Consider the following 26,566-nt stretch of genomic DNA (forward strand, 5'->3'; position numbering starts at 1 on the left):
TTCCCAGAGGTAACAAGTGCTTATGAGTTATGACCCTTGAACACCGACGGCGATGAACGCCGATCAGGCGCGGATGTCTGAGACTCTGGGGAAATTTGGAGAGAGGAGCCCAACTTGTCTTTGGGTCAGCCTTTGGGGTCGGATTGCAGCTAAGAAAAAATAGTTTGCTGCGCTGCCAGCCTGCCAGTAGTTCGTTCCCTTGAACAGAAACAGCAGGAGCCCTATCAGCGGTGTCAGTGTCACCCGACGCACAAAGGGAGAGATGCCGAAGCGAAAAGGAGGGTTCATCAGCGGACTGCTGCGGTCCGTTCTGTTCCTGGTGATAGCGTCGTACTGTTAAAGGGCGGCTTAGTCCGAATGTGTTGATTAGTATTTTCCGGCCAATATCCTTATTTACGATAGAGTGCGACAAGAGAATAATGCATCTTCCTCCCCTCCTCAGGCCAGTCATGCAGGCGCTAGCGAATCATCAGTGCTGCTTGCCGAGGGGCCAACAATGGTTCAACCCAATAATCTGACCAACTCGGGCTGTCCTGCACCTCGCACTCCGCTCTCGCCCTTGGAGTTCCAGACCATGCATGGCCAAGCCGGAGGCGCAAGAGAATCTGCAAGACAAACCTCCAAGTAGTAGTAACCAGAAGCCAGAAAGACTCTCTGGGGCGCTAAATTAGTCTCATCGGTAGTCCCATTCATAACTGGCACATGGCAGGCCTAGCGTAGATGGCGAGGGGGGTCGAGGTCTGGACTGGACCTAACAGTCAACACCCATTCGCTGAGACGCAGTCCAAGCCTCCAAGGCCCGACGGCCAGCGGATAGTTTGCTGGATTATCGTACTATTGCTTGCCAGAAATAGAAAGGTCCGACTTGTCTGGGGCTCCTGGAGTATTGCAACTTTGCAAGACAAAGAATCAGTCACTTCGGCTCCAGGAAAACGCAGAAGCAAGAATGAGTCAGGAAACACTCATCCCCCATCTGGGGCCCAATAAATGAGACAAGACTGAGGAGCCCGACGCCTCTAAAAGGTTGTATGGGATCGAGAATTCTATTTCTGTCGCCACCACCGGGCTGAGTCTCGAGCTTTTGCAGCCCGGTGAGAGGGAAAGAAAAAGAAATGAGCAATGCAGGAGCGCCGGCGACTCGGCGAGACAGCGAGATGGGATGAGGAAGAGGAAGAGTGAGAAGTGTTCAAGTGCTCAAGTGTTCAAGTGAGAGAGGAGAATCCCCATATGGTTGGCAGCTGCACCAACTTGTGCTTGGTCGTAGTTTATTCTGCGCCTGCTGCGATCTTCCCAAATCAACCCGCACGAATCGTAGGTTGTCTCTGGCGCTGGCCTCATTTCCTCCGGTCGTACCCCATTCGCTGGGCCTTTCTCGTCCTCCGTTCGTATTTCGGCGTTCCCTTCTCTGGTCAATCAAATTGGCGAGCTGCCGCAGCCTAGCAGTCTTGCAGCACTTCGTCAAGGCAATACCAGGATTGCGTCTCATGCGCCTCTCCGTTTTCCTCTTTTTTTTTTTTTGCCCAGTCAATTTAATTTCAATTCCCTTCCTCTCTGCCTCCCCTAGTCTGGTCATGGATAGCTCCACGGAGTGCGCGATGCTGGCGTGCTTATTTTTGTCCAGGCTGGTCCCCACCCCCAGCTGAGGACCTGTCTTCATGATCCATTCGATCCAATTTCTGGCCTTTCTGCTCTGTGTCTACGCTTTCTCGCTTCTGATTACCGGTTGTGCTATTATAAAAAGATAAAAAATTCGCAACCAGGGCAGGGTTCACCCTGATAACCATCATCGCTCACACGTGGCTCATGAGGCTCTAGCGGCATATTATATATATGCTTAATGGTAGCTTGTCAATCTTGCTTCATCGTTTTCTCGAAACCGGAGCTCTATTCTAATCCCTCACTGGAGTCTGTCCATACTATCGTATTCATGCCCCCTATTTCATGACGATACTCGGCTCAGAGATGTCCACGCGCAAAAGCCAGTCTTCAAGGAAGCGCCCTCTGCGTTTACCAACCATTGCGCCGAAAGACGACATGACACCTTTGCGTTCCCATGATGGCACACCGGCGGCTATTAGAGCGACGGTAATACAGCCTCGTCTGCGCTTTCCACCGCGATCCAGAACTGGGTGTTGGTATGTTTCCTTGCGCCACTGCACTAGGTTTTCCTTGACATGCCCTGACTAATTCGTTTTCAAACCCTAGGACATGTAGAGTGAGCGAAACATTCCCTTTATGCTACGCCCATGCGCCTCCTAAACCGATCGAACGTGCTAACTTGGAGTCTTTGACATGTTTAGAGTCGTAAGAGTAAGTTTTAACTTGCAATTTACGGCTCCCCGTTCCCCTCTAGACTACATTTATTAATTGTCTTTTTAGTTAAATGTGATGAGGTCCATCCACAGTGTAATGTGAGACTTACACCACGTATGGCCCCTTTAGATGTGTGCTGATATGGATTGATATCCAGCAATGCGCGCGGCTCGGCCATATTTGTGACTACCAACCCCGGCTGTGCTTTCGGGATGACACCCGCCGGGTTATGGAGCGCATGCCCGATGTCAAGACAGAAGGGAATTCCGTTTGGGACCGTGAGCACAGCCCTAACTCGACACACTCCGAACAGCGTCGTGTCTGCATGCTAACTGGTACTGATTGGTTCCAGCAACAAAGATGTCGCTCTGGAGAGAGCGTCTTGGTACTTCGGACTCAATACCCTGCGATTTGCTCCCAGATTTCTCGAAGCTTATCTCAGATGAAGACAGGGAGAAAAAAGCACAAGGGTCAGTTCCAGGCACATACCATGTGGTTGCGGTTCCAGAGAGTTTCGCGCGCCTTCCGGAGTATACTGAGGATGCGTTTGAAACTGTACCTGGCGACCCATACTGGAGTCCCCCGTCCGAGTCCAGTAGCCATGACCTGATGGATGAGGTCACTACATCCGAAGATCCCAACGTGGTGATCCTGAGCCAGTTTAGAGATTCTAGGAAACAACCATATTCCAATCGTCCAAGCCATACACAGTCTCCGGAATCCGAACTACGTCCGACTTCCGTCTCAGTTGAGACGATATATACTTCGTTGCAGAATATTCCGGAGGATGAGATATCCGAGTCCATTGATCTCGAAGCTTACGACATGACGCTCCTCGATCACTTTGAAAATATTGTGTGGATGCAATTGATCCCCGGGGACTACGGCTATTTGGAAGCGAACATCTTCGAGCAAGAGGCTTCCAATTTCCCTCCAGTGGGTGGTGCCGAGTGCTTTGCTTGGGGTGCATAAATCCTAACGACTACTGTGATAGCTTCTCCATGTCATGATGGCACTGTCAGCTCTCAGCTTAGTTCAGCAAGGAAACAACCATTACATGGATGTTCTACAGTACTATGATCAAGCGCTACCTTCCCTTCAGAGCAGCCTTCAAAACTGTGATGATGTTCTATCGGATGGGCTGTTTCTGACCCATTTTCTCCTTCTTATTTACCAGGTTCGTAACGCATTTATCCACACACACACACACACACACACACACTCTCTCTCTCTCTCTCTCTCTCTCACACAAAAAAAGAAGATAGTTTGGTTGCTAACACAAAGTTAGATCGCATATACGACACCCAACAACGGGTTGAATTTGTGGTCTCACCATCTGTCCCGATTGCTCCAACTGTCCCTATTGAGACAATCCGTGACCGAGCAAGAACGATATCCGCTCATTATCTGGTTGACTTGCCACGTTGATCTATATGCGCTTCTCAGCGGCGCCAGTGAGGGGGCCTATGTTAGAGCGGCGATTGAAAGCCATTTACTTCCCGAAACTGAATTTCTTCTCTACCCTGTGGGACTCCAGAACTCAAGTGTGATGCACCCGGACGAATATGACCCTCGATCCTTGATCATGCGGCTGTATCGGGAGTGTTTTATACTTTCGGCGCGTTTCGGATTATTTACTGCTGAGGTGAAAGGGTCGAAAATGGCATATACGGAGCCCATTTTCCGGGAGCTTGAGAACATGCGTGCAGCGTTTAAACACCTGTGGAATTCGGATGAAGTTCAGTTCTTCATAGAGAGCCAGTCAAATATGCCGAAACCATCTCAGCATAGTTTCTATCAGGTAGGCCTAAGGATCCTGATGTGTCGTCAAGAATGTGAAGCTAAAATGCTCGACTCTCCAGCTATCCATACTCTTCCATACGTCACTTCTTTTCACCTGCACGAGTTTCGGTCGAATCGAGTCTGAGCTTGAGAAAGAGATCCAACACCATACAAATGCGATCCTGCATCTCGCCGAAAAGATGATCGCTCAAGGCCGTCACAATGGTCCTCTATTCCTCACTTTCCCTCTATTCCTATCTGGCGCGGTTACATCATCGCATACGGCTAAAATGACGGCGTTGAAGTTACTGGCACAGCTTGGGGAGACAGAGTTGGGGTACAAGGCGGCGACGACAAGCTCAATGCTTCGGATTGTCTGCGAAACCCAACTCCAGCATTGGCGAAGCGGGGGAAGTGTGCGCGAGATCGATTGGTCGGAAGTGGCAGCGAACCATGGATTCCGGCTGGTGAACTATGGGTGAAAATTCAGAACTCAGGAAGTGGGCTCGAGGAGAGAAATGTGATTAGCAGCAGCGTTTTGTTCGAGTTTTGAGTAGCGATGAATACACGAGTCATGTTCTCCTGTTCTTGGTGGATGGTTTCGCTGCGGGGCGACCCGACCCAGCAGACAGACAAAGTGGCCATCAATCAGTTTCAGGACGCAGCAGAGATCAATGCCATTCTCATGAGCATCCTTATTATTAGTAACATCTCCCGCGCATCCAGCAGATGGGTTTCTGTCAAGCCCTGGGGTGCTATTCGCTGCTGCGAGGCAATTCGCAGCCAGAGCAGCCCCTCCTCGCAGATCTGCTTGGCCAATGAAGACCCCAAGGCGCTGCCAAAAAGCCCGGCGCGTATCTCAGCGCATCCAACCAACCATCGCAGCAGCTGCTTGCTCGCTGTGTGATGCCGATGGTGATCACCGTCGGGTTGACGCTGGTCACAGGTTTTTGCGCTTGTTGCTGAACTTCCTCGACGTCGTTGGGTCGCAAGGCGCTGCATGTACACTACATATTTACTCCTGCTCGTACGCTCTTCCGTTGTCGCCTATTCTTCTCCTTCACCCCGCATCTCAGCCCACCTCGACAGCTCCTTTTTCGTCCCCTGAGCTCTTGGGTTGCCCTCGTCCTTTTCTTGCTTTCACATCCTGACGGCTAAAATATACTGCTGTCTATTTGAAACCGCCGCGATCAACGAAACGGTCCATCAATATGAACCACCCCTCTGGGAACAGTCGTTCCCAGGAGGAACTTTTCCTGCATCCCTCTGGTCAGCAGGAGGTTGAATCTCCTGTCATTGGGCCGTTGCGCATCAGTAAACGAGAAACTTCTCCGCCAGCTGCTTCGGGCGTTACCCCTTTACCATACCCCGATGACCGACCAAGGCCCCAGCAGCATGTCTGGGGGTCGGGCTCTAGTGGTTCGAGTCCAATAGCGCAGACGGGCAGACAAAGTGCCTCTCCAACATCGAGCGGATCGGGACCATCCCCAGTTGACTACCCTGCCGCTTTGCGACCCCGGGATGGCCGCGAGCCCAAGCAATCGACACTGGCGGAGCGACGAGGAAACGCGCCCAAGCCGTTACCGGAGTCTCCAATAGTTGATAATTCGGATAGAGAGGCGTATCTTGCCAGGATGAACCAGCGAGCACCAGCACCTCCAGCTGTTAATCCGCCACATAGTACGGCGCATATAGATTATAATCAGCACTACTACCCTCCTCCGCAGCCCTCCTCATCGAGACCAGAATCCCGGACAACAACCTCGCAGAGCCTACAGCCTCCACAGCACAGCATCAACCGTATAAGCTCTGTAGCCTCTACCTCAACAACGCGTGCCGAGCGAGGCTCACCCCCACCGCCAGAAACACCCATCGTCGAGCCAGGACAACATCCGACTTCTGATATTGAAGCACGTTATGCGGCATCGGGGATCGCGGGTACCTCGACACTGACGGGCTTGCAGGCTCAGAGTGCTGCGGCACAGCGAAGAGCGGAACAATACGCCGGGCAACAGCCTAGAAATAATATTCAGCGCCCATGGACCCCGACTGAGCTGCCGGGGTCTCAACCCCATGGACCGCCGACCGTGTATCAAGGCGCTGAAGAGGTCTCGTCACAGAATCAAGCATCTGCCTCAAACGAGTTTCCTCCCAATCCGGCGGCAACTCCGCCACAACCGCCGCAGACACAGCAGCCTGGGAGGCTTTCGAATAATGCACTTGAACAAGACTTGGAGAGGATGCGCATCAGCTCGTCTCCCCCGCCGGCTTATTCAAGCGTGCCACGACCATCATCTTCCTCCCAGGGTTACCCCAATGAGAAGCAGCGTCTTGCAGCTTCGATGAACCAACCGACTCCAACAACTACACAACATCCGGCAACAACTGTGCCCCCAACTGCTGCGGTGGCCGGGGCTGCTGCACCAATGGTCTCGGCGCAGGAACATCCAGCATTCGCCAACGATTCAAGACAGCAACAGCCGCAACACGTATCTGGACCGTCGCCTCATAACGACATACAAAACGGTGGCCCGCAGGAACAGCACCCAGCCCTTCAGCCTCAGCAAGCCCAGGCCAACACGATACCAGCTGGAGCTGGCACTCTGCCTCCAGCATCCCCCCCTCCGCTCCCGGAAGGCTGGATTGCTCATTTAGATCCAAACTCGGGACAATACTATTACATTCACCTGCCCACTCAGTCCACTCAATGGGAGTTCCCCAAGGGACCTACGCCTCTAAACCTCAACGAAGCTCCGATGTCACCGGTTGGGAGCGTGTACAGCGCCCACCCCCTCACTTCGCCAGGATTATCGGCATTTGGAAAGCCACTGGCATCTCCAGGTGTTCCTATGACTCCTGGGTTTGAAAGCCTGCAGTCTCCATCTGTAGTAGGGTTTACTGGCCCACCCCCAACTAGCGGCGTTGAGGTGTACAAGGTGGCACCGACAAATGGCGTTTATTTTGGCCCTTATCTACGCTATGCGAACATGGATATCCAACGCGGCATCTGGTATGGGTCTATTCTTCTAGTCACCGATGCCGCCCAACCGCCCACTATCCATATTCATCAAAGTGTCGATTTATCTCCCAACCCTCGTCAGTTGAAGGCAATTTCCATAGCTACCCATCAACGGTGGACGTTCTACAAATATGAGGTCGACTTGAATATGGATGAGTCTGGTCCTGCAAAATGGACCTACGCCATCACATCGCATCTTGGTTGCACACGCTATGAGTTTTTGATCGCCGGCCAGCATGAGACGAGCTGGCGCTTCATCACAACCTCGGGCAATGACTTTTCTCTCAACGTGAATGAGAACGAGAGGTCACGGTTAGGAGGAGTTGGCCTGATGTGGAAGGATATCATGCAGAAACACACTGAGATTGGTGGCTTTCACGCACAATTGTGTTTAGGTGGCCAGATATACGCTGATCGGATGTGGAAGGAGATTGCATCGCTGAAGCAGTGGCTCATGATTCGAGGGAAAGAGGCTAGAAAGACCGCACCTTGGACGGCAGCTCATGAGCAAGACGTCTCTCACGGCTACTTCCACTATTACACTAGCCACTTCGACCAGCCATACTTGAGGGAATCATTCGCTCAGATTCCGTATGTCTGCCAGATCGACGATCATGATATGTAAGTGTCCCACCTCTGATATGATATTTGCGTGTGCCAACGAACTGACATGCGTAGTTTTGACGGATTTGGCTCGTACCCCGAGCATATGCAGTTCTCCAATATGTTCAAGAACATTGGTCGTGTCGGAACTGAAATGTACTTACTTTTCCAGCACCATACGACTCTCGATATCCTCCGCAATGCCAGCACAGACCATGACCTGTTTACCATCACTGGTACGGGGTGGCATTTCGTTAAATACCTCGGCCCCTCCGTGGTTCTTGTAGGTCTTGACTGTCGTTCAGAGCGCAACCAACATCAGGTCCTCGCTGGGCCCACCTACCAAGGCATTTTCCCCAAAATTGCCATGCTCCCTCCCACAGTTCAGCACTGTCTGTGGATGACCTCTATTCCAATTATTTACCCACGCCTGGAAACCGCAGAACACATTGCCCAAACATTTACTACCGGCAAGCGAGCTGTTACTGGCGCATACAATGTACTCGGCAAGATGACCAGTTCAGTGGCGGGTGTGGTGGGAGCCAAGGACGTTGTCGGCTCCGGCTTCGACTCTGTTAAGCGTGCCGTGGGTAAGAGCGGACTCATGGGTGGAATCCTAAGCCCATTCGGAGAGTTCGACCTTCTCGACGAGCTTCGAGATCAATGGACTCACGAATCGAAGGTAACTGCCACCTCGCATCATTTCATTCATACGTATTTCTAACGGGGGGAAATAAAATTAGGACCTAGAAAGAACCTACTTAATCCGCACACTCCAAGGCATCGCACACCAAAAATCCATAAGAATGACCTTCCTCTCCGGCGCCGTCAACGTCTGCGGCGCGGGTCTAGTCCATGACCCTGGCCAGCCGTCAGACCACAAAACGATGTACCAACTGATTTCCTCCTCGGTCGTTAACAGTCCTCCGCCGTCCTATATCATTAAAATGCTCCATGCAAGCAACAAGCCCCTTTACGTCCCTTCAAATGGCCACCGCTCTACCCCTTCCCAGCCCACAGATACAAAGGAAGACATGATGGAGATCTTTCAAAACGACGTGACGGGCCAGGCGCGTGAATATAAAAAGCTTATGGGCAGACGAAATTATATTGCCATTGTTGCATACGATCCAGATTCCATTGGCGGAAATCAGATGTCCTTGTCGATGTATGGACAGCAGGGGTTTTCTCCTCCTGGTGGAAGTGGGAAGCTGAATCTTGCTGTTGATTTTATGGTGCAGGGCGACGGATCGTTTGGGCAGGTGGTCAAATATGGACCTGTCATTGTGCCGAATTTGGAGCATGGGAAATGACGCCACTCGACCAAATGACCGATTAACCCCACTGTACGAAATCGGGTCCCCCGGTACAACATCTCTTTCATGTTTATATCCTTCATCCTCCTTTACAGCTGCTTTGCATAGTCATATTCTTGTTCATACTTCTTATCTATATCACTGGCTAATACTGCATACACTTTACGCTTTGTTTGTAAATGAGTTAGCGTTGGCCCTTTTTTTTTATCAAGTGCAGATAGTTTAGATAGTCAATCACCTACTAAATGGCACACTGAAGTTTATAACCTAGATTTCAAAAACCGGTGCGCTCAATGCTATAATAATATAAAACAAAAACAACATGCTATTATTGTCATAAGAAAAGGAAAACACGGGGCATACTACCATCTGCCTGACGGATCACCACCTGGAATGCAAAGGCCCAGACGGAGGAAGTAATCACGGTGAGAGTAGAACAACTCCCACAGTCGAAACCTAGGTGGAAGCAAATTCCACGGAAGGTGAGATTTTATTCGAAATTCAGGTTCCTGAGATATTTCTTTTTCGTCTCCACCTTCATCGACTTCGTCCAACACGGATGAGCTTGAGGATGAGCTTGAGAGAACTTGCTGCTCCGCGTTGGACCCGAGTAAACCAATGCCGTGTTCATGATGTGATGAGGAACTGGTCTCTAAGCCCTCTGCACTAGATATGCACTCTTGGTCAGACCTTCCTTTGCAATACTTGACGTCGTCAACAGAAAACGGAAGCTCAACACGAGAGATGTAAATCTCCCCGCTGTGCATCTCATAGCCCCATTCATTAAGCGGGACTAGAGGTACAGGGTCATTCACGTGAGTCACACGGCGGAATTTCCAATCTCTGGCGTTGTCAGATTTAAGATGGAAGACCGTATCCAGATACTCCACAAACGCCTTGTTCCCCACCCTCGGCTCCCCAAATGTCGTCACGAGAGGGTCCCATCCGCGCAGCTGCATTTCCGTCCCCGCGAGAGCGGCAACAGCGCCACCAAGGGAGTGGCCTACTAATGTCAGCGCGTAATCCGGGTACTGGTCTCTTGCTGCGGAGATAGCGTCTAGGATCGCCGTCCGGGTTGATCGCCACTCGTTCATAAAACCTAGGTGTACAAAACAGTCTGTGCATCTAGGCGTGTCGCCATCGGTATTGTTTTCTCCTGTAAATGGTACATATTCTTGAGGGAAGGCAGAAAGGTCGGCGATGGCATTTGGAATTGAGTATGTGCCACGGAAAGCAACGATGATGCGTTTGGGTGAGGGAGGATGCGAAAGGGCGATATAGCCGCAAGAGTCAAAGAGTAATGGGCCCGTATGCCATGTCTGAGTTTCCTGTTGTTAGTTTATTTAATAGGACAGATTGAGTTCAGAGTGAGGCGTACATCGACTAGCTCAAAGCCCTTGAGGTCCCGACAATGACTGAGACATTGGAACGGTTTCTGAACACCAGTGGTCCCGATGCAGTAGGCAATATCAACGATGCGGGCCAACTCTCCGAGTGAGTCGAAGAGATCCGGGGAGACTCGTCGCTCAGGCATATTATCCTTCAAATGCTCGGTAGCCTCAAAGGGCACCACATGAGCATTTGAAGGCCGGCATAGTTGTGAGATGACAACGATAAGCGCGAGGGACAGACTGTCAAAAAACAAACTCATCATAATGCAGTGCCCTATGTCTAGCCATCATCACTGAGGCGGTGTTTCGAGTTACTACTATATCAGGAAAAGAGAGTGCTAGATGCTGATCTGCGGGGGACTGAAGTTGTGAACTCTGAAGATCCGGGAACGTGACGTTGGTAAACCTGGGGTAACGCCAAGATACAGCGCTTTTCCTATTCTGGGAGATACGGATTACTGCCACAGTACCTAGGTGACATCACCGGATCATTTCAGCTGAGTCTGACAGCTGTACTACGCGTAGTATGCCATGAGCCTGGCGGATGATCCGTGCATGTCTGTACTTGACTTATCAAAGGACGAGTAATTTATTCATTTACTATATTTACTCACTGTTCCAGCTCGTATCGAGGCTGGGACATATCATTTAGCGAAGCAATGGCTCAGATGGTCCAGATCACAACACGGCCATCAACTCCACTCGCTGGACCAAGATTAGTTTATACATATACACAAATGTATGCGGTAGACAGGTCACTTACTGCTGAGTTTGTGCACAGAGCCATTGGCATCTTCGTGAACTCTGATGGTGTTGATGGTGTTCTGATGAACCGTCTTGAGCTGTGTGTCGGCTTGTGTTTGTCCCTTCAAATCCATTTGACGGAACATGTTAAGTGCGGACTCTTCGCGGACACTGCCAGCGCCAGCCCCTGCCTTGTTCTCGATACTTCCTTCCAACTGCCACCCGTTTTCGTCTCCACGCAAACGATACGGCTCACAATCCTACATTTTCGCGTTAGATTTTCCGCGCCACTCAGCAGCAGAAGTCATTTCTGGGATGACTTACATGGCCAGCGGCAATAATTTCATTCTCTCCATTCCAGATCAAACTGTTGAACGGGAGAAGACGGGTCGAGATATTCAACATGGCGCGAGGAGGCTGTTCTGGGGCACTTGGATACACAACGGTGACACTGCTATCATGCCCTGTAAACGCAAGCACATCCCCACTAGGGGAAAAGGAAACGCCTTGGATCCATCCCGCAGAATCGTTCAGGAACTCGCCACAGATGGTATTAAATGGCAGGCGTTCTCCCCAGGCACTCGGGTCCGGCCGAGTATCAACACCTTTGATGAAACTCGACAGAACCCTCGCATGAGAGTCGGTTGACCCTGCAGCAAGGAGAACAGAGTTTGGATGCCAGGCAAGAGTGGTTATGGTACTCCGAATCGGCTTTTTGAGGTGTTTGGAGATCCACCAATCATTCTCCTCCTCAAAGTAACATACTGCGATCACGCGAGCACCAGACCCGACGGCAAATTTTTGTTCAGACGGCGACCAGCGCACAAAAGTTGCAGCCCTATTAATCCGAAGTAGCACCAGTGTTGGTTTCCATCCGGCGGGGGTCTGTTCCCAAACGTAGGCGTTGCGGTCTAAAATCACATTAAATTAGCTGGAATCGTTGAATAGATCACGATGTTATACCTTGCGAGCAGGTTACAATACGACCTGAGTTGGGCGCAATATCAACACTAGTAACAGTCTTTTCGTGGCCCTTCAGCTCATCGGTTAGGGAGAACTTGCTACCTGCCTTTTGGTAAAGCTCCACATTGTTCTCTCGAGCAACAGCGAGGACCGACTTGTCGGACGAGAAGGAATGATCGGCAATCGAGCTGTGAAAAAGATGATAGGCTTCGGGGGTAGCCATTGTTTTAATAACGACAGGAGGAGCTCTCTACTGTCGTGGAGTGTTGTTGAGTTGATACGTACCTGGAGGTGATTGGGGTGTAACCGTGCGGACTACCGACGGGTTGATTATATAATGTTAATCATGTGATCTACTCATTCTGATGCCAGACCATCTTCAGATTATTGACTTAATGAGCTTTGTTCGCGCGGACCCGACTTTCATTATATTTGGGGTTTAAGAAGAGAAACAGCTACACTCAGGCAGCAAGCACTGTCTCTCTTGATCCTTATTTCATTGGTGTCTCAGAACACAATTGATTGCCGGTAATGGCTACAAAAGCAGCACCAGTGCGCACCCCAGCAAAGCCACCTGCTGGTCTTCCGAATCAAACGTAAGTTGTCCCTATACCCAGAGCCCTAACACGTATCAGTACTAAAGACTGTCAAGGTTATATTGTACCAATCTACCAGACAAGCTTCGAAAACATGACCTTCGACTCTCGCTATATACTCTGTTTTCCACCTACGGCACCATTCTCGACATTGTGGCTATGAAAACCGAAAAGATGCGCGGCCAGGCTCATATTGTCTTCAAAGATGTTCAAGCAAGCACACAAGCTATACGTGCGCTTCAGGGATTTGAGTTCTTCGGCAAGCCAATGGTTCGTCGTTCGCTATTTCATAGTATACTGGGTGTTTAAAGCTGATAACTGACGTGGACAGAAAATCGTTTATGCCAAGGGAACATCCGACGTTATCGCCAGACTTCGTGGAACTTACAATATACCGGTATCCGCTCCCGGCCAGACTTCTAATGTGTCGACGGATCTTCAGAAGTCGATTTTTAGTGGGCCTCCGGGGTCAGCGGCGTTGCCGCCAAACCCCTCCCGTGAGCCCAATGGCACAGCTCAAGGTATTAAAAGACCTCGCGAAGAAGAAAGCGATGGAGAAGCGCCAATGGACGAGGATAGTGATGTACCGATGGAAGCTTCATCAGATGAGGATTAATATAATCATACTGAAGGAAATATGGAGATATAGTGACAAAGATGACCTTCAAAGGCAGTCTGTTCCGCCCAGCTATTTTATTTGCTGAGTTCCGGGATACCCGCCATCGCAAAAAGCCCACTTGGCAATTGAAGGCGAACACTATTACCTACCAACCCGAGCCAAATAATGAGATATGTCTCGGGATTGATGTCATGTCCGCTCGCGATGTCCCTCATGGCATCTGCAGTGTTGCAAGGGTGCACAAAAAACGCTGGTGTTCCGGATATTGGATGATACTACGATATATGAGTCACGCGTTCTAGTGTCAAGGTTATTGGCACATACGCCGGAACTAATACCACCCATGATACCCACGCCTTGGATATTCATTTTGTACTGGTCTGGGACCAGGTATTCGTAGACTCCATCTATACCTAGCGGTTTGTCTGCTCGCCGGAGAATAAGATACAGCACCGGCACTTGATAAATAGGTGAGACAAAGATATCATAATCTACCTGCAGTCTCTCAGATATCTTGTGCGTACGAATAAGAGCGTCCTGTTTATATCTGTCAGATGGTGCCAAGAAGTAATGAAAAGGATTGTTTCTCTTGACAAACAGGGTCGTTCTCCCACGCTTCTAGTTGTGACTCTGGAGCATCGTCAGTGTCCGCTGGCCACGTTCGAGCATCATCCAATAGGGTATTGCAGCCAATGTCAATATTCTGGGAGATTTTCAGGATTGGGCCAGTTCCCTAGAATGTTAACTGCGAGAAGTAATAACGGATGCGGCAAAAGGACAGGCAAGAGTGGAAGTAGGCAGAAATGCTGGATCAAATTACCTGTAATTGAATTGAAGACCATCCCACCGTGGACATACCTGCCACGTGAACACGATCCAAAAAGGCATGGCAGGCGGCCTCGAACTCAACATTTGAGAGAAATGGAAAAGACGACAACAATGCGCCTTGTTCTGAGGAGTGAGAGCCCACGGCCATTCGACTGGTAAAGGCGCGGTGTGCGGTACAGCCACCAAGCGAAGTCAGACCGGCAGGAGACAAAGTTTTTGGGTTGCAGAACGTCTCTCCGATCCACACCGACTCTGTCCAGTGTTGAGCACACGTTCCCGGCCACGGAGGTTGCTATCTAGGGAGAAGCTTGGGTTTGTTTGCAGAAGCTATCGTCTGTACTATGTGGGAAGACGCGGCAGCTGATCCCCGCCACCCCGGGTGCGACTGCGAACCGAATGCGGAAAATCTTTCTAACCTAAAACAGCATGGAGCGAGACAGGGATCGAAGATCGAACACTTGGCAGCTTTTTTGACGTTTCGTTGATCCTCCACAGCTTCTGTTCGACACACTGGCTCGGTGTTTCTTTTTCTTATTATTGTTAAAAAAAAAATGTTGTATGAAAACAGCTGGTTGAATTTGAAAGTTGAAGAGCGGGGAAGCCTGCCAGATCCACACCTACCCACAGCCCCTCTACTACCCGACAGTCGAGGTCTGCATCTGTAACCCTGGAGACTGGAGAGTTGGAGTCCCGAAGCGCTCATCCAGACTTTATCCGACGTCTCATGTATCAGAATGGATCCAAGCCTCGCAGCCTACAGGCTCGACACTCTATCTTGTTTTCTGGGCTGATCCCAATCAAACCTTCAACTGGCACCGCCAGATACTGGACGGCGGACAGCCTCCTCTTGGTCCCGCCCATGCTGGCAGGAAGACGCCGTTGAACTAGCGCAGATTCAATTCCTTGACCTTTCTTGATCCCTCTCTGTGGAGTAGACGAGCATCGAGGACACTACTGAGTACTCCTGCCTAGATCTAGGTATTGGCTACGTATGATCCTGGGCTCCCTCAATGCGCTATTTGGGTAGGCTCCGGTGATGTCCGCGACCGGAAATGACACATTCTCTGACACTCTGTACAGAGCCAGCTGCATGAGGTTGATGTTTTGCCATCCACATCTTCCTTCCGCATCATCAACAATGTTTTCCTGACCACTCACTGCCGATCTCGTCATCTTCTGGCGCCGATTCCGTTTCGCGGTTGCCATTGACGAACGCATTCGTCATTGTTGTGTGTTAGTTGCATGCTCGATCATGGCATCGCGTCAAATCACCCTACTCTTTTATGTATCTTGATCCCCTTACGTGCCCTCCAGGTGCTCGTTTGCTTAACGAGGGCTTATTTTCTTCATATATATCTTTATTTTTGCCGTTCTCGACTCGGCCATCCTGTGTATACAGTACCGGTCCTCCGGGCCCTGTCTATACCCCATCTTTATTATCACTTACCCTTTATTGAAGTACTTTCTATCAGTACCTGAAATTGTTGTCTTTTACGTCCAGTAACTACTTTTTTTGGCCTTGCTTTTGCAAACTCCATCAGGTAAGATCGCCAGTTCCCAGCGCACCGCAACATCAACATCTTTGCCCACCCACCCCATTGTGAAGTCAGAGTTAGAGAATGGAAAAGGAGCAGAATGTTTCAAGAAATTTCAAACCTCGAATTGTATGGGAATGGCATTCCCACCCCCTCTGACCTGTCCTTTCCGAATTTGGCATACATATCCCACCTATGGTCTGACCGACTCAAAATTGAACCACTATTGAAGCCCTGCAGCCCGGAGGTTGTTCTCAATCCTTCGATACGGACGTTGAGACCCCTATTGCCTTTGTGTTGCTTGTTTAGTTGGTTCGAGAAGGAGCTGATCTCAACAATTCCAGGTTTTTTTCGTTTCTTTTTTTCCCTTTTTTTTGCGAGCCATGGGAAGCTCTTTCTCGCTTCAAAGTAAAGACAAGCGCCGACGCTCAAATCGACTCTCAAAACCACCACAGAATCAAGCTGTCCCAGGCTGCTCTGACTCGCTCTCGTCGTGGCAACTTGACCAGGCTCTTTCTCTTCCGTCCACCCCGACTCTATGGCAAAACCCTTGGACGGGTGTTTCTGTTCCAATCAGCCCCAAGGACCCCAAGGACCCCAAGGACGCCGTCCCGCCAAATCCGCGATCACAGTCGGTTTCCTCTACGCCAGTGCGACGCACAACGACATGGAATTCGAATAAACGCCCTATCGCTGGGCGAAATGCCCATAGCTCAGCAGATATATGGTCGCAATCGCCTGCATCTCCAGGCCCAGCCCCGAGCAGGAGAGAATCCGTGTATGGACGAACTTCATTTCATCCATCCGAAATTGCCACATTTCAACCGACAACCCTTCAAAGCAACCCTCAATCCCCGTTAATGGGACAGCCAAAGAGGTCGTATTCAGTTCATTCACCACCCCAAAACCCCAAGAACGGTGTCCAACGGCGCACCCTTGATAAGCTTGCATCTATAAATTCCCACTCGAGGGTTAATAGCCAAGAATCCCTTCCAATTCGCCGACGTTCGTTACTCATACGGCCTGGAGTTGCCACAAGGAAAGCAACAAAAAGTATACCCCCAACATTCTTCTCTGGACAGTATCAAAATGAAACTGTTCCCCCCGCTCCCCGAAATACACCCTTTACGCCTACCGAGCCAGCTTTTATAACCCATGAGGGTATCGTTTACAACGATCTTGAGCCACTATCTTCATTACGGCCACCTACACCAAGCGACCATGGGTACACCCACCTAGGAGCCCTCAAGTTAGGGTCCCTACGTGTCGTTAACGGTTCCGCCTCCCCATGTCCTAGTGACCGAACACGGCTTTGTCACACAGGTAGCCCAACTCCAGAAGCTATTTCTGAAACTATGAACTCCACGGATCTTCTACGCCCAGTCGAGGGGTCTAACTGTGGGTCACGACCAACGTCACCAGGCGGGTTGGAGATATACGTCAAGAAGTGCCCTCCGGTTTTCAACAACGCCAGGGACCTCGATCATGTTATGGGCGGCTTTCCTAGGGAAGTAGAAAAAGATGGCGTCGCCATGACCGATTGTCAAGTCACCCCCGGAAAGAACGATATACCGGCTACTACGCTAAACATTCCCTCTGCTCCCTCGGCAAGAAACGGCCTCGACTTTCCTATTAGCCCTTTCTCGTTCGATGAGTCACCAACATCTGACATACCACACCGCAGGGCGGTATTTCGTGAAGCTGAAGATGAGGGTATTTCTATTTCTGAGAAGGAAAGGGTACCAACTTCGGTTTCAGAGAAGGTGCCAGAAAGAAATCTCAGTTATAGCAGCCACGCAAGCTCCCACAGAAAGATGGATAGTGGTTACAGTTCTGCAACCTCTCACAGGACTTCCATAGATTCACATGCATCTCTGAGACGCGCTCCTGGATTTAGAAAATTTGCTTTGGGGGACAGCGCTAGAGACTTTGAATCACACGACGCGAATACGCCCTCGACAACCGACTACCAGAATCCAGTGAACCATCGCCCTATGTTACAGGATAAACTCGGTTGTCGTCCGGATTTCTGTGGGCGACCAATGAGTGTTTCGAGGATACAACGAGACCAGCCACAGATTCAAGTGAACGGTCGAGCGAGGGGTTTGTCACTCCCACTCCCAAGGGCTTCGGGTGACGCCGCCTGCCTCCCGTTGTATTGTGCCCACAACCTTGAATCTACTAGGGCTTCTACTATGCTCCCATCAATTATACTAGGGAGCTGTGATCCCGGAACTGGACAGGTCGACGAATCGCTTTGTTGGGCCTGTGGTTTAGGAGGTGCATCGTATCCATACTCCACTCTCCCTACCACCCAAATGGGCTGTCTCTTTGAAGGTGGCGCAAATCAGGGTGCAAACTTTGGTCGCCACAGCGCAGACCATCACGACATGCATAATAAACACCACTGCACAGCGCACGGATATCGGACTAGATCCGAACATGGCTCCCGACGAAAATCCTTCTCAGCTATTGCGACCCGACAGCATCATCGACACAGCGGTGGTGTCAAATCCGACATTTGGCTTCCTGTGGCTAGGAACAACTTTCTTTCTTATCTAACCGCGGAACAACCGAACAATGGGTATGCCACGGAGCCACTACGAGGCCGGACGCGCAGCAGGGCCATCGCGCACCAATACCCAGGGCCGTCTGAGCAACAACCTTCGTACTTTTGCTGAAATCCACGCATGATTTTCTTGTTGTATATTCATTCGTTTCAATTTTTGATCCCTCCTTTGATTTTAATGAGATTACGCCGGAGCTATTGTCTTTATGATTGTCTGGTTTGTTACTTGGTATACCCCTTTTTGGAGTCCCTACTAGGGTTCGCTTCCCTTTTCAAGACGGCGCTGCGGTCTTTCCTTACTGTCTCTTTGGAGTGCAATTTTACTTATATACATACGTATCGTTATACATACCCGATTATACAACCGGGTCGAAACGTTTAAAAGCGAATTGGATCGGCTTGTCATGCCTTGTTTTGAAATTTACCCTTTGTTTTTTTTTTGTTTTTTTTTTTTTAATTATGACGGTGACAAAGTCAAGTTCTTTGGTCGTGCCACACTTTTAAAAGAAACAACGCTAGATCTAACAGTGAGAATAACCGAGGCTGCCGTTGAAAACGAGTTCGAGGAATTGGGTAGTGCTAGAATACTACCATCTTCATAGTCATGGTGTATCAAAGTATATATGTCTATACTATTATTTGAATTCACCATATCTCCTCGCGCCATGGGATTTTGCACTACACCAGAGGCTGATAATACTCTTGGAGTTGACTGTATGTGACCAGCGGTAGAAATAAGAATTTGAGTATCTTTAGAGGAAAGGTAAGGAAAGACTTCTGAATCGCTCTTCATAAATATTGGTAAAAATAAAACCTCTGATAATGATGCTTGGTTAGTTACTGATAGTTATTCTTGATAAAGAGTTTTAGTAAACAGGTAGAGAATCCCAGTACCTTATTACTTAATTAAGTACTACTCTGTACTTCTTCCGACAGTCAACATGCTGTTTATGCGGCCATTCCAATATACTTAAACTGACATGGACATTGCAGTTACTTCTAGTCTAGTAGTCACTACTAAGTACGGAGATGTCACAAGGCAACCCAGACCATTTGATTTAATATTATGAAGTTTGAGATTCTGATAATTATTATGTAGTCGTGAAAGTACGAAAAACAATGCTAACCCATGCAATCCTATATCCACCTAATGATGAAGCCTGGCAAAAAGTGTGGAAAAAATAACCGAAACAACCAGACTATGACATATATGACGTCGTAATTCAAATCGAGGCGCCAGGCGTCTCCCAATGCCGTCGCAGTCTATTGAAATTTGTCGTGTTGGTACACACCGTTAAGGCCGTCCATCTATTGCACGCGGACCTTCTTGAGTTGGGGGACCGGCTCCTTAGGAAGCACCACAGAGAGGATGCCGTTTTTCAAGCTGGCCTTGACGGAGTCTTGGTCCACTCTTGTCGGGAAGGCAAAGGCTCGGTGGAACTCGCCGATAGACCGCTCAGAGGCCCAGAACTTATAGGTTGATTCAGGGCTGTTCTTCTCCGCAGTGTTCTCCTCACGGGTGGGCGCGGGAGTTGGTTCGGTGGTGGGTGTGGCGTCAGTCGTTTCATCCCAGTTTTCGACTGTAGGCTGATGTGATTTGACTGAGGAGGTCTCGGATCCGTCATCAGACTCGGCTTGTTTTTTCTCATGGTAATTTCTCTGGGAGCGGCCTTTGATGACTAGGGTTTGAGGGTCGGAAAATTCAATGTCAACATCGTTCTGCTCGACGCCGGGGAGCTCCCCATCCAGGTAGTAGCGGTCGTTCAACTCATAGACGTCAAATTTGGGTGCAAAAGTTCGGACGGGTGTGACCTTCTTGTTCGGCCGGCGAGTGGATTGGTGCACGTCGTAGTCGTCGAGCAGCTGGAACAAGGGAGCGAAGTCGCCCGAGCAGTAGCGAGGAAAGAAAACCATTTTGTGTGGATTTCTGAATGGTGTTGGACTTTCTGCCTGATTAATCGCGAAGGGTTTCGTGTACTGTGTTTTGATCACGAGAGAAATTGATATAGAATTCTGATAGATTGAAATCTTGATGAGAAACTAATTTGACTTGAACCTGGCCCCATCTTATATACATAATATGCTGTTTTCTAGAAAGACCGAGCATGTCTACAGCTGCTTACAGAGAATTTGCAAGGAGGTTCCAGCACTGTCAGCGTTGACCATTGAAGCTCTCGAGATTCCGCGAGATCTTTGCTGAACGATCTCGATCAGATAAGCAGGAACGAGAAGCTGCGCGAAGCTGCGCGAAGCTTCGCCGGACCTCGGCAAGAAACTGGTCACGTGACTTCCAAACATTCGGTGTAAGTACATGCGACGGACCATCCAATAAGTATTGATCTTCTCATCCCAAATGCATGGATAATTGATGAGCTTACTGTGGAACTAACTATGTCAAGGAGTCCTGCCCGCCTACTTAATAATAATGGAACAGCTTTTATTCATATGTCACATATTTTTACAGTAGTATACACCTACATCTCAACTCCCATGCAACAATGGTAGGTTGCGCCCCCTGTTCCTTTCCCAGCTTCCCTACCTAGTTTCCCTAGCACAAAAAGGTAGTGTGAGGCCCCATTCATGGTGTACACGCAAGCATTATTGAATCCTGCCGCACAGCTGGCAAAGAGCGCCAATTGCTTAAGCAAAGCCGGTGACTTTGGTGACCAAGGTACTCCTAGCGAGCTCTTCGCTTGCTATAATCCACTTTGGCTGAGACAACGTAGAGCCCAGCTAGGTGCATAAAAGCTCGTTGTTACCAAGCTTTCAACATTGAGGAAACTCAAGATGTAGCAGCGTGTATCACTAGGTGTTCGGAGTCCTCGACCAGGGAGAGTGCCTATTGCCGCCCATGGGCGCACAAATATTCTATCGAATATTTCGAATTCCGGACGATGAGTATATCTCGAGTTGCCTTGAGCCTTTTCGGAGGAGATATTCGATCGCGCCGAAGTCCTTCTTGTTGATAGCCATGTGCTTTTCAAATTCCGTTCTACCGAGTTGTGAGTGGAGGAAGACCATCTTAGCCTTAGAGCCGCGCATACCGTGCAAAGGATTTGAAATTGTTTCTTGATTCCTGGTCCAATAAAAAGAACCAAGAAGTTAGCAATATGCATTTGACGCAGTTTTCCGAACCCCGGAAAAGTAAAGTCAGACGAGCTACTCACGGCAGGCTTCTTTCGGATTTCTCGAAGGCATTTGCGATAAAGGGACAGAACTTCCCTCTGGAGACCAGAGAGTCGTGCCATCCTACATATGCTTAGAAACAGACGAGGGGTTATTGTGGCATTTGTTTCTGAAGGGCTGACGTGTGAAACCCGCGGGATGATTGACGTTCCCCGAAGCTCGAACCCGACCTCCGCCGATCCGAAGAGCTGGGGTTGCTTATCGGGTTTCCCGGCCGAGTGTCTGGGGTTCCATATAATAGGTAGTTCCCTTCTTCTCCTCCCATTTTCCAATAAACAATTGCATAACCCCAGAAACTCAACACCGGGAGAATACCGTACCTGGGTTATAGTTATTTACACGACCGATTTCTCCATTTAAAATGCCCTCTTTCTCGGTACGTCACCCCCCCCTCCCTCCTGTATCGACATTAGCAATGCATACAAATTGTTAGCTTTCCAGTAGCTAGTGAGCGGCCAAATTTATACATTGAATTACGAGCTGATAATGATTTTCTTGCAGCGTCTTATTCGCTTCCTGGCCAAGGATGGCCACATTTACTACGGAGATGCCACTCTTCCTGTTGGCGTGAGTGACATTGCAACGGCTACCAAGGCAAGAGTTATCCATGGTGATATCTTCGGACGGCATCACGTCACCGACCAAATTGCCGAGGTGAAGCTGCTTCTGTCACCACTAGCAAGGAAAGACATCAAAACTGTCCGCTGTCTTGGCCTGAACTACGAACAACACGCGAAGGAATCAAACCTTCCCATCCCCAAGTACCCCGTTCTCTTCTACAAGCCTGTTACCTCTATCGCTGGTCCAACCGATGATATCCCTATCTCTGTCATTGCTCAGGAAGGAGAAGGGTTGGATTACGAATGTGAGCTTGTCATTGTGATTGGGAAAGAGGCCAAGGAGGTTCCTGAGAACAAGGCGTTGGATTATGTTCTTGGCTATGCCGTTGGCAATGATGTTTCCCATCGCGATTGGCAAATTAAGCGCGGCGGTGGTCAGTGGGGACTTGGGAAGGGCTTTGATGGTTGGGCGCCTTTTGGACCTGGCATTGTGTCCTCAGAGCTGATTCGGGATCCTAATGCCCTGAGAATTTCGACCAAGTTGAACGGTCGTGAGGTTCAGTCTTCGTCAACCAAAGATATGATATTTAACGTCGCACAGACAGTTTCTTTTCTGTCTCAAGGCACTACTCTGTTGCCGGGTGATCTGATCTTCACTGGAACGTAAGTCGAACCCCCGCAAAAAAAAACTCAGGTCGTTAAATTTACACGATTGTTTTAGCCCTCAAGGAGTAGGTATGGGCAGGAAGCCTGCGCTCTGGTTGAGAGATAAAGACCAGGTTGAAGTATCCCTCGAGGGAGTGGGTTCCTGCGTCAATAATGTAGTTTTTGACAAACCCTCTGCGAGACTCTAGAGCGAGTGATTTAAATTAACCTATACCGTGGAATTTTCGATCGTTCAAGTGTATTATTACATCTTAAGTCATGGGATCTGGGCTGATAATAGAAGAGGCCTGAATTTCGTTTTATTATGATGTTCGTAACCCTGGATTGACAAACTAAACAGCCTGAGCACCGTATCCCTTAATGCTTTCAGCAAACGCCCAGCTTTGAGCCTCGATCTGCTGATCTTCGTGCACCTCAATCCCATCTTGCGTAATTAGAGCCAATGAATACTTGTCCATACTTCGAGCATCACGGTACCACAGAACTTTGAGACAGTCCTTTAGAGCTGACACGGCCTCCTCTTTGCTGATCTCTTCAATGGGTCTATCCTCTGGGAACAATCTGCGCAGAATCGGAATGGCAAGATGGGCACCAAATCCGGTCGCAAGATGTGGAGCCGAGAATGTAGTACCGAGCAAGTCAGCGGAGCTCAAGAAGGCCTTCTTGTCCGAATCGAACCCAGCCACGAGAATATGGTTCCACAAAGGGTTAAACTCGGAGCGTCGCTTGTAAAAGACTTTGGACAGATATGTGTGGAGATTTTTGGCGTTGAGCTGGTTGCCATGCGCCGAGTAGTTTTCCTTGATATCGATGGACTCTAAAAGACGGTCGATGTACTGCATGTCTGATACGTCGCCGCTAAACCCAACTACAGCCGAATCGCTGAATACGCGGAGACGCTTGACGTCGGTAAAACGGGCGAGCGATCCATATGATGCTGTATAGTTCAAACGTTAGAAAATGGCCACGAGGCGAAAGTGAAATGGTAGAATTGTACCTAAGTTATCAGCAGCAATAGCAACGCCTCCGTTGAACTTGACGGCTAGAACCGACGTTCCAGTGACAGCTGGAGATTGAGTGTGAGTTTTAGGACCAGTAGTCTGGAGATAAGATGAATCGTATGTTCCATAGACATCGTCCCTGGGCTTACCACAAGGTCAGAATGAAAACAATTAATGGCTGGGCGATGGGACTCTTACCCGACCCCAGGTTCCAGGAAAGTGATCCATGGTGGTAGTAACTTGCTTGGGGTTGATGCTGGAGATGTATAAGAAGGACCAGCTACTAAGCGCTTAAAAAAGAGCTGGCAGATAATTTATGAGGGAAACTTGTATCACGAAGCACAAAGGCTGATGAGATAGACACGAGCTTAGGCAGTCGTGGAGCTGACGGAGCTCAGTTACGTGAGCCAGGCAAGGTATCGCGCCAGGCGGTGAACCCAATCCACCGCCCATTACAGAGTGGACTACGTTAGTATTACAGACAGAAGGGCAGTCCCAAAACTCTTTCACATTGTCATGGCTTTATTCCAGGGGAGTTTTTTTTGTTTTTATTTTTTTTCTGATAAAAAAGGTCTCGATTTTGGGCAAATTTCAATTGAAGTTTTCGTTATGTAGGCTTACTTCTCTCGTGTAGTCAGTTCCTAAGTTCCTAAGTGAAGGCTTAATTTCAATAACCCCTCATCACTAGAATCTTATGCATCAAGGCCAGAACCGAAGGGTATAAAAAGCAGCAAATTGTTTGGAAACAGAGACATTCCCGGATTATCATTAGCGTGGTCTTTATCTAGATTGCGAGGCAGGACCCGGTCGACTTGAACCTGATACAAACTCAACCATGTCCCTTTGGCCCCTCAACCTGCTGTCCTCCGCTTTGACATTGTGTTCCTTCTGCGCTCTCAACAGCTGTTCCTTATAACCCCAATATGGCAATTTTGATATGTTCCATAAGTCAGGTGGCAAGGAACTGGAGTATTGCGCTTGATCATCTATACCGGCATGTTCCATCAACTTTCTCAATAAGCTTGGGTTCTTGAGAGAAGCTGAGCCCGCTAGCTTGTCGTTAAAGTGAACATCTTGTTTCTTCAACGACAGGAAATGCGCAAACTTCGCATTTGCCGAGGGATTTGGCGAACCTGGGGGTGACGGTGGTATATCCAGGTTTGGAACTGGTGGCAGGGTTAAGTCATGAATGAACGTACGAGATGTCGATGACTGCTCGTCAACTGCTTGTCGAGTCTCAAATTCCTCATGCATCGGTCCAAGTACAGGTCCGCTAGGTTCTCGGTCGAAGGTAGTTTCCGATACTACTGCGGGCTGGGCTTTCGATGTATATTGAACTATCAAATATTATAAGTCCAGACGCAACCAGTTTTGGTATAAATATAGCTTACTTTTATTGTGTTGCGTCTCTAAATTTTCAGCTTGTGATGCTTTCATTTGTTGCTGACGGGTGGTAAGCGGTCATTATTTCAAATCACAAAGTCGAAGTCAGCTATCCCAGGTGCATACTTTTGGATTAAATGCCGGTTTCTTTTCAAATTCGTCCTCACTACTGCTTTCATAATCCCCAAGGCCCAACATGATTCGCAGATTGTGATTAACGGAGGGTCTGAACCAAGCAAGTTCGAAGTGTATTTCGTAGCCAAGTCTCCAGTTGTTCTGGGGTGGTCACTTCTTTGGAGGGTACTGGAGATAATCTAGCCGACTAACGTAATAGAAATATAATAAAACAGTGAATGATACATATAGCGCGTAGCAGATCCGAAGCCATGTACTAGAAGTATTACAGGAGTATAAAGTTCAGAATTGTCCTGCTATCGAGATGTTACATAAGCAAGAGGCAGCTAACTAACTACGTAGTTAGCAGCGCGTCACTGGAAAGAGCTCCATTGAACATCTACACTGCTTCCATACCACTTCTTATAATTTCCACAAGACCAAATCGGACACAATTTACTTCTTTTGGAAGCTAATACGTTTGATATTCTGCGATCCGAAGCTTTACAAGATGACAAGTCTCATCGCGCCCAACCCTCTCAACGATTCTGTCGGATACTCGTTCTCCCAACCCACAAGTGCTGGAAACAAGGAACACTCATTCTACCCGTAAAGTCTTAACAATTTTAATATCTTACTCACGGGACTAACATATGTTAGGTACACCGATAACGGAGGCTCGGTACTAGGAATTACAGGCAAGGATTTTGCCGTCCTTGCTGGCGACACTCGCTCCACTTCGGGATACAGCATCAACTCCCGCTACGTCCCAAAGGTGTTTAAGATTGGAGGGGAGGATGAAACCGGCAAAGGCGCTCACATTATCCTGTCGGTAGTGGGGTTTGCTGCTGATGGGCTCGCACTCAAGGAGAGACTCGATGCGGTGGTGAAGATGTACAAGTACCAACACGGGAAGCCTATGAGCGTCCGGGCATGTGCCCAACGACTGTCAACCATTCTTTACCAAAAGCGATTCTTCCCATATTATGTCCAAGCTATTCTGGCTGGCCTAGATGAGGAAGGTAAGGGAGCTCTATACGGTTACGATCCGGTAGGATCTTATGAAAGAGAGCAGTGCCGGTCCGCAGGAGCTGCTTCTAGTTTGATCATGCCATTTTTGGACAACCAAGTCAACTTGAAGAATCAGTATATCCCTGGAAGCGGAGAGGGACACGCCTTGGAGGCTAAAAAGCCCGAGCCAATGTCCAGGGAAACGGTGGAAAAACTTGTTCGAGATGCATTTACCAGCGCGGTTGAAAGACACATTGAGGTTGGAGACGGCCTACAAATGTTGGTCGTTACGGAAAACGGGATAGAGGAGGTCTACCACTCTTTGAAGAAGGACTAAAAAATTCCAGACCTAGCTCCTGTTAATAAC

The 26,566-nt window shown here is 49.1% G+C and overlaps 14 protein-coding genes across 14 annotated transcripts; 7 read left to right on the forward strand and 7 right to left on the reverse strand.

Annotated features, from left to right (window-relative positions):
• Positions 1-1,962: 1,962 nt before the first annotated feature.
• On the forward strand, positions 1,963-4,577 carry APUU_41161S (uncharacterized protein; the record flags this gene model as incomplete). Its single annotated transcript, XM_041704313.1, has 9 exons — positions 1,963-2,135; positions 2,206-2,215; positions 2,301-2,310; positions 2,380-2,411; positions 2,471-2,591; positions 2,666-3,249; positions 3,308-3,490; positions 3,602-4,114; positions 4,176-4,577. 9 exons carry the CDS (start codon positions 1,963-1,965, stop codon positions 4,575-4,577), a joined length of 2,028 nt encoding a protein of 675 aa, XP_041556911.1.
• Positions 4,578-4,654: 77 nt separating this feature from the next.
• Positions 4,655-5,002, forward strand: APUU_41162S (uncharacterized protein; the record flags this gene model as incomplete). The annotated part of the gene is made up of 1 exon (XM_041704314.1): positions 4,655-5,002. One exon carries the CDS (start codon positions 4,655-4,657, stop codon positions 5,000-5,002), a length of 348 nt encoding a protein of 115 aa, XP_041556912.1.
• Positions 5,003-5,306: 304 nt separating this feature from the next.
• APUU_41163S (WW domain protein) lies at positions 5,307-9,030 on the forward strand (the record flags this gene model as incomplete). The annotated part of the gene is made up of 3 exons (XM_041704315.1): positions 5,307-7,735; positions 7,793-8,399; positions 8,461-9,030. 3 exons carry the CDS (start codon positions 5,307-5,309, stop codon positions 9,028-9,030), a joined length of 3,606 nt encoding a protein of 1,201 aa, XP_041556913.1.
• Positions 9,031-9,395: 365 nt separating this feature from the next.
• On the reverse strand, positions 9,396-10,687 carry APUU_41164A (lipase family protein; the record flags this gene model as incomplete). Its single annotated transcript, XM_041704316.1, has 2 exons — positions 9,396-10,352; positions 10,412-10,687. 2 exons carry the CDS (start codon positions 10,685-10,687, stop codon positions 9,396-9,398), a joined length of 1,233 nt encoding a protein of 410 aa, XP_041556914.1.
• A 401-nt stretch (positions 10,688-11,088) lies between these two features.
• APUU_41165A (WD40 repeat domain-containing protein) lies at positions 11,089-12,354 on the reverse strand (the record flags this gene model as incomplete). The annotated part of the gene is made up of 4 exons (XM_041704317.1): positions 11,089-11,129; positions 11,188-11,428; positions 11,493-12,079; positions 12,132-12,354. 4 exons carry the CDS (start codon positions 12,352-12,354, stop codon positions 11,089-11,091), a joined length of 1,092 nt encoding a protein of 363 aa, XP_041556915.1.
• Positions 12,355-12,662: 308 nt separating this feature from the next.
• MSL1 (U2 snRNP complex subunit MSL1) lies at positions 12,663-13,343 on the forward strand (the record flags this gene model as incomplete). The annotated part of the gene is made up of 3 exons (XM_041704319.1): positions 12,663-12,727; positions 12,784-12,997; positions 13,059-13,343. The coding sequence occupies 3 exons, from the start codon at positions 12,663-12,665 to the stop codon at positions 13,341-13,343; spliced, it is 564 nt and encodes a 187-aa protein (XP_041556916.1).
• Positions 13,344-13,420: 77 nt separating this feature from the next.
• On the reverse strand, positions 13,421-14,322 carry APUU_41167A (ATG3/ATG10 family protein; the record flags this gene model as incomplete). The annotated part of the gene is made up of 4 exons (XM_041704320.1): positions 13,421-13,621; positions 13,671-13,883; positions 13,945-14,079; positions 14,167-14,322. 4 exons carry the CDS (start codon positions 14,320-14,322, stop codon positions 13,421-13,423), a joined length of 705 nt encoding a protein of 234 aa, XP_041556917.1.
• Positions 14,323-16,092: 1,770 nt separating this feature from the next.
• APUU_41168S (uncharacterized protein) lies at positions 16,093-18,390 on the forward strand (the record flags this gene model as incomplete). The annotated part of the gene is made up of 1 exon (XM_041704321.1): positions 16,093-18,390. The coding sequence occupies one exon, from the start codon at positions 16,093-16,095 to the stop codon at positions 18,388-18,390; it is 2,298 nt and encodes a 765-aa protein (XP_041556918.1).
• Positions 18,391-19,586: 1,196 nt separating this feature from the next.
• On the reverse strand, positions 19,587-20,192 carry APUU_41169A (Hsp20/alpha crystallin family protein; the record flags this gene model as incomplete). Its single annotated transcript, XM_041704322.1, has 1 exon — positions 19,587-20,192. The coding sequence occupies one exon, from the start codon at positions 20,190-20,192 to the stop codon at positions 19,587-19,589; it is 606 nt and encodes a 201-aa protein (XP_041556919.1).
• A 954-nt stretch (positions 20,193-21,146) lies between these two features.
• APUU_41170A (succinate dehydrogenase assembly factor 1) lies at positions 21,147-21,526 on the reverse strand (the record flags this gene model as incomplete). Its single annotated transcript, XM_041704323.1, has 3 exons — positions 21,147-21,270; positions 21,323-21,354; positions 21,446-21,526. 3 exons carry the CDS (start codon positions 21,524-21,526, stop codon positions 21,147-21,149), a joined length of 237 nt encoding a protein of 78 aa, XP_041556920.1.
• Positions 21,527-21,825: 299 nt separating this feature from the next.
• Positions 21,826-22,878, forward strand: APUU_41171S (fumarylacetoacetate hydrolase family protein; the record flags this gene model as incomplete). The annotated part of the gene is made up of 3 exons (XM_041704324.1): positions 21,826-21,840; positions 21,966-22,687; positions 22,746-22,878. 3 exons carry the CDS (start codon positions 21,826-21,828, stop codon positions 22,876-22,878), a joined length of 870 nt encoding a protein of 289 aa, XP_041556921.1.
• A 144-nt stretch (positions 22,879-23,022) lies between these two features.
• On the reverse strand, positions 23,023-23,919 carry pre4 (proteasome core particle subunit beta 7; the record flags this gene model as incomplete). The annotated part of the gene is made up of 3 exons (XM_041704325.1): positions 23,023-23,627; positions 23,688-23,835; positions 23,890-23,919. 3 exons carry the CDS (start codon positions 23,917-23,919, stop codon positions 23,023-23,025), a joined length of 783 nt encoding a protein of 260 aa, XP_041556922.1.
• Positions 23,920-24,471: 552 nt separating this feature from the next.
• Positions 24,472-25,272, reverse strand: APUU_41173A (HCNGP domain-containing protein; the record flags this gene model as incomplete). Its single annotated transcript, XM_041704326.1, has 3 exons — positions 24,472-25,028; positions 25,083-25,134; positions 25,201-25,272. The coding sequence occupies 3 exons, from the start codon at positions 25,270-25,272 to the stop codon at positions 24,472-24,474; spliced, it is 681 nt and encodes a 226-aa protein (XP_041556923.1).
• Positions 25,273-25,699: 427 nt separating this feature from the next.
• Positions 25,700-26,536, forward strand: prs3 (proteasome core particle subunit beta 6; the record flags this gene model as incomplete). The annotated part of the gene is made up of 2 exons (XM_041704327.1): positions 25,700-25,797; positions 25,849-26,536. The coding sequence occupies 2 exons, from the start codon at positions 25,700-25,702 to the stop codon at positions 26,534-26,536; spliced, it is 786 nt and encodes a 261-aa protein (XP_041556924.1).
• Positions 26,537-26,566: the final 30 nt, after the last annotated feature.

The sequence above is a fragment of the Aspergillus puulaauensis genome, chromosome 4 (assembly GCF_016861865.1).
Source record: "Aspergillus puulaauensis MK2 DNA, chromosome 4, nearly complete sequence".
Lineage (NCBI taxonomy): Eukaryota > Fungi > Ascomycota > Eurotiomycetes > Eurotiales > Aspergillaceae > Aspergillus > Aspergillus puulaauensis.